The following is a 14,005-nucleotide window of genomic DNA, read 5'->3' on the forward strand; positions in this document are numbered from 1 at the left end:
CTTTCTCTTTATTTATCTTGTTCTTGTTCTTATTTTTACGAATAATTGCTGTATTGCTGTGTCCAATTGGGGGGAAAAAAAAAGAGGAGACCTCTTGAGGGATCAATAAAGTTCTACCTAACCTAATCTGTTCCTTTTTAGAGTTATAGACAAAAATGTTTGTTCATTTTAACATAGCAACTGATTTTCATTTTCATTTTCACCCAAAATGACTCAATTTAAAACATCCAAATACCTCCGTACTGCTCGTCTGTAACGTCCATCTTGTATTGAATCCTCCACAAGAAGAAGTATTCCGAAAAAAATAAATATTCGAAGAGTCTATATTTTAACTTTGTTTTAAGCAGAAGATCCTAGTCTCTCAACTCCCAATGCAAGCGTTTCCCCATTGAAACACATTGCAAGTGTCGATGTGCAAGATTTACGGTAATAGCCTGAGATCATTTCCTACAAACCACCTTAAAATATTGAGTTGTTTAATTTTTTTTTTTTTAATTTCTAATGTTCACACTTCAATACAAAATGTCCGTTACAGACCAGCTTTATATAGGTATTTGGACGTTTCAAAGTATGTATTTTTGAATGAAGATGAAGACGAAGACAACTGAGCTCCAGTCGCTACATTTAAATGAACATTCCTTTTTGCCTTAAACATTAAAAAGGAACAGATTAATCTGAAAATAATCCCATCCTTTAGTCCACATGAGGGTGAGTGGAAAATGAGTACAATTTGGGGTAAACATCATTTTAAGTAAACATACAATTGGACAAAAATGGCAAGAATTCATTGTGAAATCACACAAGAATCCAGAAATCTGTGGCCCATTACCAACAAGATTAGACCCCTGGTGGCCCCTGTGGTCCGTTGAGTATGACACCTCAGAACCTCATTTTCTACTCGCCCTCATCTCGACCTAAGGGTTGGGATTATTTTCAAAATAATCTGTTCTTTATAGAGTTAAAGACACAAATGCATTTTCATGCTAATCTCGCTACCGTGGAACACTTAGTTTCTTCCAAAACAGCCAAATTTGCTCTGATTTCAACCAATGTCATTTCACCACAGGTATCCAGCACTGCGACGCTTGAGGGCAAAGGTCAGCTCAAATTCACGTCCGGGAAGTGGAGCCCACATCACAACTGCAGCCAACTAGCCACCGCCAACGACACAGCGATAAGAGGATGGGATCTTCGAACCATGAGGTGATTTTTTTATTCGTTTATTTAAAATCAGTTTTTCCCACATTGAGGTGCGAAATCATAAACTTATTTTATAAGCTGCGTTCGGTTTTTTCCTAATCTGACATTTATGTAAGAGAAATACCATAAGCCACATCTCCTGCAAACATTTGTCACAAACTATTAGGATTAGCTTAATTTACACACCTGTCCCTAAAACCCGGGCTGACGTTGAAACGGTGTTTAAATCACGCGGAAATGAATCATCGGGGATTCAGGCGCGTCAAACTCCCGCAGCTTTAGCGATTTCCTGAATGTTTACATGTCATTACCAGTTCAAGCAGCAGTGTTCCTCGTTTAATTTGAGCTTTATACAGTAAATTGTTGTTTTTTAAGTTGGTTTTCTATGCAAAAAAAGGCTATAATTAATAAATGAATACAGTAAAATATACAGAATATAAGTAAAAACTGATCAGATTAATATATCAAGTTATAAAAGGAAAAAAACTGAATGCTTTTAGTATAAAAATAGGGAAGAAAAACAGTATTTTCAGGTAAGGTAAGGTCAAACTTGTCATCTAGATATTAATTTCTTAAATTAAGACCCTCTTCTGAACTATGTTTTAGTTTTTTAAGGTTCATTTTGTCTTGCATGTTCATTTGGACCTTTAATATACTGTATAAAACATTGAATAATTGAGATGGTTAAGCTGTACAAGGCCGACATTTAAAAAAAAAAATGAATCAAAAAAATCAAACCTGATGAGTTAAATTTAACTGACAAGTTGAAAATAATATCATTTTTCAAGGAATTGAAGCAAAAATCACTTTAATTGCTTGTAAAGTATTACAGTTTTAAAGGACAGGCATCATTGTGATGTTAATATATTAAAATAATACCTATTTCTGTACTTGTCAGTCTAATAAGGCCAGTTTTACTTAAGATTAAGAAGACCGATTTTTATGACATTTTATGATTCATTTTGTCTTGTAAGTTCAATTGGTACTTTAATACCATACAGTATGAAGTGTGTAAATAGTGGACTTTGAATAATTGGGATGGTAAAGCCAACAATGTAATTTTTCAAGGAATTAAAGACAAAAATGTCACTTTAATTTCTTGTAAAGTGTATTATAAATCCAATAGGTGAGAAAAATCATCATTTTGATCTTAATATCGTAAAATAAGACCTTTTTCTTGTGAGGCTAATAAGAGAGTAAGACAAGAAGTTTAACTTAAGATTGACGTAACTTTTTCTTTTGGTTTCTATAAAAAGAAGAAATATTTTGATTATAATTCATGATTCATTTTCTACTTTTATATACCTAAAATATACTTCAAATAAGACCTTGTTCTGTACTTGTCAGTCTAAAAAACATGTTTAACGTAAGATGTTTTACTTAAAGAAGACAGATTTTTATTATATATTGAAAGTATGGACATTGAATAATTGAGATTAAGATTTAGATGAACAAGGCCGACATTTGAAAAAAATTAAAATAAAATACGAGTTACATTCAACTGACCAAGTCCAAAATTATATCATATTTTAACAAATGAAAAGACAAAAATGTTTCTTGAATTGCTTCTAATGTGTATTTAAAATCCAATAGGATGAGGAAAATATATTTTCTTGCCTCATTTTGAGCTTAATATATTAAAATAAGACCTTTTTCTGTACTTATCAGTCTAAACAACACGTTTAACTTAAGATGTTTTACTTAAAGAAGACAGATTTTTTTATTGTATTGTATGTTCAGTTGGTGCTTAGATACCATACAGTATGAAGTATGGAAATAATCATCCAGGCTGTCCTGTTCCCAAACATACACAAGTTTATACTGGAAAAACGATTTCTTTTATGATAATTAAAGTTAACAGAGTTGTTGTCGGTGATGCAGCCTCACGAGAAAGTCGGTTGTGAATGATTATAAAACTGGAAACGACCTAACGAACTCCACTAAAGAACTGATTTAATTTACATTACAATAATTATGAGTGTTACTATTCCAAAAACTTCTGTCTGACCTGACCAAGGCATGGTCAATATTTAATTTCTTGCCTAAAGCTTTTTTTTTGCGCAAAATAACACATTTTTCTAATTTTTGCAAATACCCTCTGAATTCATATGCGCTCGCAATGTTTGTATTATTGATTCTTGCATTTAATTTAAATAATAAGAAAATCTGGTGTAAGAGTTTCATCAAAATGCCTTGAGAAAAAAATGCCATTTTTTTTTTATTTGGATCGTGGGACCGGATCACTAATGTTCCTGTTTGACATGGAGTGTGTGTATCAGCGCACATTAACCTTCTAACTACAGGTTATCAGGGACGAGTGTTGCAGCCTCCAGCTCCATGTGTGTGTGTGTGTGTGTGTGTGTGCGCGCTTTGTTTGTGTTTGTCGAGCCTCACGATGATGAAGGTCAGTTCGTGTGGGCTTTACCGAAGAAATAATATTCAATGCGCTATCAATCGCCAAGATAACAGTAAAGTGGCTCAGAGATTGAGAGGAGGTGTGTGTGTGAGTGTGTGTGTGTGTGTGTGGCGAAGAGGCGGATGAGGGATGGGAACCAGAGGGAGAATATTTACAAGACGTGTATTGCGAGCCCCGATAATATTGATGAATCATTGATATTAATCCTCGTCAGGGCATAACAAATTAAAGAGCGCCCGGCGTGATACGTCTTAGATGTTTTTTGCCTTTGCTCTTTTACTCTTGGCTTTTTAAAGATGCGAGAGCGGCTGATTTGGCCACCGGGGGAAGCGTTCAGCTAAAATGATTATTGCATCCTATAATCACCCCCTGACCACTTCCTGGAACTTATGTATGTATTCAAATCGAGAAAGAAAGCGACTAAAAATATATAAAGATTATTTTAATCATCATTTGTTTTTTTGTTAGCGGTGTCGCTATCACGATTATTTAAAAGAATAAAAATCACATTTTATTTTTTTTACCCTAGTTCCTTTATGGTTAACAGCTCAATAAAGTGTGTTTAATATTAACTATCTCATTTTTGTTTTGTTTTTTAAATGAAGATGCATATATTCACTTGCTTCACTTGTTTTGTAATTAAACTACCGGCCTCTAGATGGCAGTAGCCATTACGTCCTCCGCAGTTAAAGGACCAATGAAATTCTGCATTATCCCGGTGATGACTGAGGACGAGAGGATACGGTTGCAGCTTTTAAAGCTGATGTTTGGACATATTTTGCCAAAAGAACAATTGAATCCAGCGATGATTTAGGACGAGAGGATACGGTCACTCGTTTTTAAGATGATGTGTTAAATTGAGACTCTGGCGATGGCTGAGGACGAGAGGATACAGTCACTCGTTTATAAGCTGATGTGTTAAATTGTCACCCTGGCGATGGCTGAGGACGAGAGGATACGGTCACTCGTTTTTAAGATGATGTGTTAAATTGAGACCCTGGCGATGACTGAGGACAAGAGGATACATTCAACACCAGCAGTTTTTAAAGCTGATGTTTGGACATATTTTGGTTTTGAAACAAAGGAAAGCAGTTACGACTTTGTCATGAGTCATGTGGTCTGTAAATTCTGCAAAACCAGAGTCAAGTACTGGACAATACTACATGTATATCCCTGTTACTACAGTATCATGATATATCGTATTGTATAGCCAGATTGTTGCCAATGGATACCAATCATTTCTTGTCAATCATGAAGCCCACAAGCTAGTCCATAAAAATAAACGAGTAAGGAATTACGACTTTTATGATGAGTTCAGTTAATGTCTAGATTGAAAATGTGCAAGTTCATGATCAGTTTGTGTCAAATTCTAAAGATAGTTTATCTACAATGAAAACCTTAAAAATAAAGCGATGACAGTTTTCGCTGAAAAATTTTACAGATTGTCCTTGAGCTTTTAATTGACGGCGGATTAGATTCTTTTGTTAATACTTTTACACTTCCCAAATTAGAAGTATTCAAATCAAATACTACGACCAAACGAATTTGTATTTAAATGTTGTATGACATACAGTTATAACTAGCAATAGTGAAAGACTGAAAGGGGGAAAAAACATGTCTTTTTGTTGTTGTTTTTCTTCAACTACTTCCTTTCTGGAATTAATCCAATTTTCCTCACATCCACATGTCCAAATGTGATTTGTTTTCTTTGATCAAACTTTATTCTACTTGCTGAACCAGAGATAACTGAACCTAAAACTGCTTAAACCTGTTGCTATTCCGACCTATAATAAAAATAAAGAGTTTGAAATTGTGTGATAAACCAGCTCAAGATGTTTTAAAAATTGCAATTGTTGACATTATATAACTTCTGAGTGTTTTATTTTTACATTTAACCTTCAGATGTTTAATAGATTTAGGCGCTTTCACCAGGACCTTGACGAATAATGGACCGAGGACCGGTATCAGTTGGTGAAACATTTGTTACTGGGCCGCATAGAAAGTAAAATTACAAATAAATAATCTGTTCTATTGATTATTACTACCTGAAAGGTGGATCGTATTGAAAAAAATATGCAATAATGTTGGCGTGTGAAAATGAGTTAAACATAAACTCTTTAGAAACTAAACTTTCTGTTTCAGAGTCTTCGTTCCATATGAATAATGCTAAAACACAAACTCACACATTGGCCTCTAGTCTATGGCGTTGTATTTGTGCCTATTTGAAAGCTTGTTTCTGATGGGTTCGTTGGTTTCATACGGCAAAAAACTTGCCGGGTAAAGTGTTGCATTCAAGTGTTTATGAACACTAAACCGCTCACTTCAGCCAGAAAGAAAAAGTAAAAATGTCGAATGAACTATAGTTCGCATTTTTGCTTCTGCCTGTTGTTCATGAAACCAAACAGCCAATCAAAAACAAGCTTTCTCCGGTCTCTGTGATTGGTTGGCTCATTAGCAGAAATGTAGCGCGGTGTAGAAGTTGTGCGCGAGCGCAGGGAGATGAAGTAGAGCACTCGTACAGCAGTCGCAAAGTGTGCGCAAAGTGAGATTTATTGAACGTAAAAGAGATTTTTGTTTGCTCAAACCACTTTACTTTTTTCTGGAGTAAAAATTACACATAAACTGTCACTTACGTGCGCGCAAAACATATTCTCAGGTGCTCAAAATTTCTAACTGCACGCTCAACAAAAGGGCACAAATAAAACGCCATACTAGTCTCTAAAATCTAGGCAACACACACATAAAGAACACCATCGTCGACATACAATTACATATATGTCACAGTACAGATTGGAATCCAGTAGGATCTGGAATCCTACTAGTACAGATTGGAATTCCAAAGTTGATGTCAAAGTTACAGCATAAAGTAGCTTGATCAAGTGATGGCGGTGGATGAGCAGCAGCAGAAAGGAGATTATCCTGGTAGAATTCCCATTTGTCCTAGGACAGATTGGAATTCCGATATTCAGATCCCAATACAGTAGTAGGATTCTAATCTTTACTAACAGAGATTGGAATTCACTAGTGGAATCTGGAATCCTACTAGTACAGATTGGAATTCCAATCTCTAATAGTAGGATCTGGAATCCTACTAGTACAGATTGGAATTCCAATCTCTAATAGTAGGATCTGGAATCCTACTAGTACAGATTGGAATTCCAAAGTTGATGTCAAAGTTACAGCATAAAGTAGCTTGATCAAGGGATGGCGGTGGATGAGCAGCAGCAGAAAGGAGATTATCCTGGTAGAATTCCCATTTGTCCTAGGACAGATTGGAATTCCGATATTCAGATCCCAATACAGTAGTAGGATTCTAATCTTTACTAACAGAGATTGGAATTCACTAGTGGAATCTGGAATCCTACTAGTACAGATTGGAATTCCAATCTCTAATAGTAGGATCTGGAATCCTACTAGTACAGATTGGAATTCCAATCTCTAATAGTAGGATCTGGAATCCTACTAGTACAGATTGGAATTCCAAAGTTGATGTCAAAGTTACAGCATAAAGTAGCTTGATCAAGGGATGGCGGTGGATGAGCAGCAGCAGAAAGGAGATTATCCTGGTAGAATTCCCATTTGTCCTAGGACAGATTGGAATTCCGATATTCAGATCCCAATACAGTAGTAGGATTCCAATCTGTACTATTAAAGATTGGAATTCACTAGTAGAATCTGGAATCCTCCTAGAACAGATTGGAATTCCAATCTTCAGATCCCAGTTCAGTAGTAGGATTCCAATCTGTACTAGTATGGATTGGAATTCCGAACTGTACTAGGAGGATTACAGATCCTACTGGATTCCAATCTGTACTTTGACATATACGTCTCGTTGTAAACAGTCCAGAGCTTTTTGCTGATTTTTTTTTTTCTAGGTCATGCTATTGTAGTGGTTTTTTTTTTTTTTTAAGATATCTATGTTTCCCATTTCGTAACACCCAACTGTGGCAACTGAAAACGGGGTCTCAACTTCTCCAGGATGTTTTTGGGGTTTGGCTAGCGATGGCCAAAAGTGTTCCCCGTGAAACAGACTTGTGAATAATCGTTAAGAAACATTCCCACCTTCTTCCCTCTGCATTGTCTTGTTTCCTTCCTTCCCCTTTTTTCCCTTGCTTCTCTTGTCTTATTTTTTCTTTCCCCCTCACCACTCTTGTCTCATCCCAAAGTCCCGGGGCTCATCAGCCCAAACACTGCTGCCCTACTGAGAATAAGGACAGGGAGAAACAGCCGCCTCTAGTTTAGTTATCTAACACCCCGGAGAGGAGCGCGGTATCTACAGCACCTCCGTCTCCCAGACGCAGGAGCTTTCAAAAAAGAAAAAATACAAAGATAACACTGCTTATAAAACATATATGGATCCTGTTCTAGTTTGTACTGATGTAATATGCAGCATTATGTAAATTATGGAAATATTCGGCTCAGATATTGGGGACGGGAAAGCGATGTTGAATGGGAAATCCTGACACGTTTTCACTTCTCTTCAGCTGCTGGTTTTTAAAAGCACCTATTCTCTAATTCTACTTCATTATTTAAAATGTCTCTCCTCGCCGAAGACCCCATTGTTATTTATATAAATGTCTTTTCTTTTTTTTTTTCTTAAGAAATCCTTTTGTGGGTGATATCAAATTGCATGTATTGAAGAGGTCATTAAAATGTAGGACTATGTCGAACAAAGGGATAATGGTGAGCTCGCGGTAAAGTGTACCTCGGTTTATTGAGCAGAGCATTAGTTATTATCGTCCTACGATGGCCACGGAAGCTTCTAAATATATCAGAAACAATAGCAGATTAACTGAAAGAATAATCCTTAATATATATTTGAGTTAAATAAATATAAATCGTTAAAATGTAGAAGAATAACATGCGAAACATAACTATAAAGAAAATATGTTATAATAAAATATATTTTAAACGTGTATGAATTGTTCGTATTTACTATTTAAAAAATTGGAAAATGCCAAGAGAAACCCCCAAAATTAGTTAAAATTAGTAAAAAGGAAAATTGCTATGTACACACAGGTGGCTTTAAATGAAATGCTTTGTATTATGTAATACACTTGCAGAAGGAAATCTACTAAGTGATTAATAAACTCATATCATAATAATATAATCTTAAAAAAAAACATTTGAAAACTAAAAATCCCCAAAAAAGGAGAGAAGAGAGTAGTATTACCCCTATTATAGGCCTTACAATTAACAAAAAGAGCTGGAATTCTGGAATTCTTACTTACTTTGCATGACAATTTTGTGGTTTACATTTTATTTTTAAAAGGGGATCTTCTGCCCCCCCTTTCTTCACCCTTACAATTAACAAAAGTAGCTTAAATTGGTCAAAATGTAATACATATACTTTAAATGTTATCAAAATTGTATTTAATTTTTTTTTGGTTCTTCCGCGCTTAAATTTAAAAAAGGTAGCAGGAATTTTTACTTACTTACTTTAACTTACTTTCAATTAAATACTTGTGGTTTAAATTTATTTAAAAGTTTCACATATTCTTATTTTCATCAGTGTATTTTGTCCCCCTTACAATGAAAAAAAAAGTAGCTGAAATTCGGGAAATCGCCCTTACATAGTATGTAATACTTTTATATGTATTTTTCTATTGAATAAAAATTGGAAATATTTGAATTTGCACTTGGGTATTCTGCCCCCTTACTGCCCCCTTACAATTAACAAAAGTAGCTGAAATGTAGGATATCCCCCTTATTTAGTATGTAATACTTGTGGTTTTTAATTGAATAAAAATTGGAAATATTTGAATTTTCACTGGGGTATTCTGCCCCCCTGATTGCCCCTTTACAATTAACAAAAGTAGCTGTGATTCTGGAAATCTGTCTTAATTTGTATGTAATACTTATGATTTTCAATTGAATAAAAATTGGAAATATTTGAATTTACACTGGGGTAGTTGTAAGGGGGCAGTAAGGGGGTCACCTTACTGCCCCCTTACAACTAACAAAAGTAGCTGTGATTCTGGAAATCTCTCTTTATTTGTATGTGATACTTGTGGTTTGAATTTGATTAAAAAAATATGACGTATTAAAATTTTTCATTGGTGTCTTTTGCCGCCCCCCATTCCAATGAAAACAAATAGTAGCTAAAATTCTGGAAAACCCCCTTACTTTTCATCTAATACTTAAATAAGTTAAGTATTTTAATTTTCATGGTGGTCATCTGGGGGCAGATGCTTTGCCCACAACCCTTAGCCTGATAAAGTTGCCCTCCTTTCAAAAATGGTTATTTTCAATCAAATTCGACAAGTCATTTGGGAGTCAATAAGAAATTACCTTCTGGAAACACACACACCGAGACCTAACATTATTGTAAAGAGAGAGATGGATAGATAATCAGTATGTAATACTTGTTGTTTAAATTGAATAAAAATTGGATGTATTTGTATTTACACTGTGTTGTTCTGCCCCCCTTACCCTTGACAAAAGGAGATGAAACTCTGGTAATCGTGCTTACTTTGAAGCGGATTAAAGATAATTGCAAGTAAAAACCGGACATCATTATCAACAATTATGTGGCGAACAACAAAACACGTGAAGGCCTCAAAGAAAAGCGCTTTTCTCGGGTAGAAAACGAACAATACCGGCCCTACTCCCGGAAAAACAACTGGGCGCCCTCGGCCTCGAGATAATGTTATTCACCCTAAGAGGCATGTGTTGGTATTTGCCAGCGGGCAGACGGCTCCGTCAGTGCGAGGGAGGGAGCGGCATTAGAGCGCTTCTTATTTACCGCACGTCTGCGCTTCCTCTCGGACAGACCACCGTAAGGCAGACTCATGCATACACACCTACACATAAAGACACACGGCTGTATGATAGAAGTCAAGCCCGCGGCCATATCTCCAGCTCTGTACGTTGAATACTGAGGAGCGTTTGCAGTGCTGCAGCGCAGGATGCATTCCTTGTTGGAGAGAAGGAAGCTGTGCAGGTCGAACCCTAATTTGTCCATCAGAACAAAAGGAGAAAGAAGGGGATGAATCTCGGGCTAACAGCCTCGCCATAAACACCTGGCTTCGCACATAAATTCGGAGGTGCTTCCATACGCCATAATGATGGGGTACCCAGGGTAAACCATTATTCAATGGACTCTTTCATCATATTTCATTCCCATATTCAAATGCCGGCGCCATTATGCAAAAAGTGCCGGCCATTAGAATTTCCATTTTTCACATTTAAATATAGGCTATTATGCAAAAGGACGTCGGCTCCTCTTTTTTTTTTCTTTTTTTTTTTGTTGAAATCGTGGCATTGCTATGGCGGTGTTGATTTGAGGCTGACCTTCTGAACCCTGCTTCTGTCGAAATCTATCATCCGTAACCTTTTCACATGCTCTCAGTCTCTCCCTTTGATTAGACATGAACAAACTTGCATCATGATTTATTTATGATGCATACCTTCGCGCTCTTCCGGCTCATCGCCTTTAAAATAAGTCGCTGTTTCCCATCCATTTATTTTAGTTGTTTTTGCCTTTATGAAGTTAATGTACAAACAAATAAAAAACAGATGTATTATTTTGTATGACAACATGTTTATATTGTTTTTATTTGGGGGTTTTCTGACACTTTCTCTACAGATATAAATCAGAAACTTGGTGTTTTAACCCGTGTATTATCTCAGGCAACACAAGGGATACCACAAACACATTTGTTTTCAGGCCTCTGGGTCACCTAGACCCTGATATAACACGAGGGTTAAACGCAACACAGGGATTTCTTTATGGTGAGGATAGTACATGATCAAAACTATGACATTAATATAAATCAAATTAAATTAATAAAATATAAAATAAAACCAAAGACATGATATTATTGTCATATAACATAGGTAGTATAAGATAAAATAATAAAAAATATATATTAATACCCAGCAGCTATTTCATGTATTAATGACCAGTATCTAATTATTATCATTATATATAAATACAAAATGGGCTTTCAATTTTAGGGACAGTCCCAAAAAAGTATGCAAACAAACTGAAAAATAATAATAAAATGTAATTAATCTGCATATAAATTGTATTCTTATTTAATACTATGTGAATGAAATGTGAATTTGTTATAAACCTTAAATTTTGCTTGCATTTATTTGGATGGCCAGAAGTATTTACAAAAAATAACAAAGTAAAATAAAGTAAAATAAAGCCCTTAAACAAGTAGTATAACATTTTTTATAAAATGTTTTAGTTTTTTTTACCTTAAAGTTTGAATGTTTTTAAAAGTTTCCCATCAGTACCAGAAAAGCCCATGGTGCACCTGGGTAAAACCAAATGGTCTAAATCAAGTCAAAATATTTTTTAAAGTGGTGAATTTTTTCACAAATGTATGATGAAACTTAAGTATAATGTATTGTTTTCGTTTTTCTTTGACTCTTCAATTAATTTGGAAGTTATCTTAGCTGGTTATTTATTAAGATCCCTGAGAAAGCTTCAAGTTTCCGTTAAAAGTCCCCCCAAAAAAATGGATTGTACACTCCGTAACTCTTCTTTCACTTACACGTTCTTTCAAAATTTGGACACTCCTGACCTCCGACCCCCTCTGGTCCCCTCCTCTCTTCTCTTTTTTTTATTTTTTTTTTATTCCACCATCTTTCTCTGACTGCCAGAAGCGTTTCAAAGGCAGGCTTTAATTTTGATCAGAGATGAAATGATTGCTCTCCTCTTTCGATTTTTTTTCTTTTCTCCCAATCCCTTTCCACAGCAGTTGTCATAGAAACAGACGTGTGTGGTGTGTGCATGTGAGTTTATGTGTGACTTATACAGTCTGTGTTCCAGTCGATCCCCCCCAGAGTTTTTTTTTTTTTTTTTTTTAGGCTAGACTAAGCCAAGTGTGTGTGTGTAGCTGTGTGTTTGGAGGTATTCTTTGTGTCACGGGAAGACACTCCACATTTTTCTTTATCACTCCCTGTTGGGAATTTCCATGTGCGCATGTGCTCAGGATATACATTCATGAGGTTCCTCATCTTTTGTGTTCACACTCGAGGTTGTGTTTTCCCCCCCCAATTCTTTTTTTTTTTTTATCAGCTCGTGACTAACAGTGTGTGTAATGTGTCCCCGGTTCCCTCATCAGCCGCTATCACACACTCTCACACACACTCTCACACACACAGGCGGCCGGGGCTGGCTCACTGGGTTTGACATTTGATTGTGTGTGTTATTTTCTTTTTTTTTGCGGCTTAGATTGGTCACAAATATAATCCGCCGCACTAACGCACACATTCAAGCGTATGAGAAAGAAAAAAAAATTCCCAGGTCTCTTCACTGTAATTCAAGCAATAGGGAGTGTACGTGTGAGTGTCTATCATGTGTAGAGAGAATTGTTTAGTGGCACTCGAAAGGGAATCAGCGAGGCTAACCCAATTTCCTGCTCCATTTCCTTTTTATACGCTGCGCGAGTCCCATTCCATCACAGGACAGGTTAAACACCAGCCACCCTGAACCTCAGGGTCAGTGCTTTATCTTTAGTGGACAGAGGACCTCAGCGTGGAAGTTATTGGTCACAGCTTACAGTTAAAACATGGATTTACTTCTTTCTTTTCGTCGTCACGATCCACTGACATTAAAATGCTAAATTAAACTTCAGAATCTAAACCACCAAGTTAACGAAAACAAAACAAAAAAGAAATGGGATGACTCACATCGTAGAGGAAATGTATCTCAACAAAATGTATTTTTAATCAAGTTTGAGTCACAGAAAAAAAGGTCGAATGCGTTACATTGTGTGTCTTTTTTGTGTTGATAGTGAAAATAAAGAAAAATTATATGAAAGATTGAGTCAAAAATTTCACTTATTTTTAATTGGTTAAAAGTTCTATATACTGTTAAATCATTTTCTACCGCTTTATCCTTTATGGGGGTCGCGGGGAGTCTATCCCAGTTTCATTGGGCATGAGGCGGGGGACACCCTGGACAGGACGCCAGTCCGTCTCAGGACACACAAAGACACACAACCTTTCACTCACACACCTACGGACAATTTCTCGAAGTACTCAATCAACCTATGTATGTTTTTGGACTGTGGGAGGAAACCGGAGTGCCAGGAGTAAACCCACAAAACACGGGGAGAACATACTAACTCCACACAGAAAGGTCACAAGTTGGCTTGGCCTGGAAGGGAACCAGCGACTTTTTTGCTGTGAGGCGGCCGCGCTAACCATTGCGCCACTGTGCTCCCATGCATTGGCTTAACACCGTTATAATTGTTTTCATTTCATGATGAATATCAATCGAATATTCTCAATCGAATATTCTTGATATAGGTACCAACACTGATACCTTAACTTCAATACTGGTTCCTTAAAGATGATTTTTTTTTTCCATACCAATTACTTAAGCTCAATTAAAACACAAAGAAAATTCAATTTTACATTACACAATTC

General features: G+C 36.1%; 1 protein-coding gene across 1 annotated transcript in view; it reads left to right on the forward strand.

Moving 5' to 3' along the window:
• Positions 1–14,005, forward strand: part of eipr1 (EARP complex and GARP complex interacting protein 1) — a 56,756-nt gene that overhangs the window by 31,081 nt on the left and 11,670 nt on the right. The window contains exon 6 of the mRNA XM_087779845.1: positions 1,067–1,203. Within this exon, the coding sequence (XP_087635971.1) occupies positions 1,067–1,203 (137 nt within the window). The remainder of the gene's footprint in view (positions 1–1,066; positions 1,204–14,005) is intronic.

Source organism: Callionymus lyra, chromosome 18, assembly GCF_982586985.1.
Source record: "Callionymus lyra chromosome 18, fCalLyr1.hap1.1, whole genome shotgun sequence".
Taxonomy (NCBI): domain Eukaryota; kingdom Metazoa; phylum Chordata; class Actinopteri; order Syngnathiformes; family Callionymidae; genus Callionymus; species Callionymus lyra.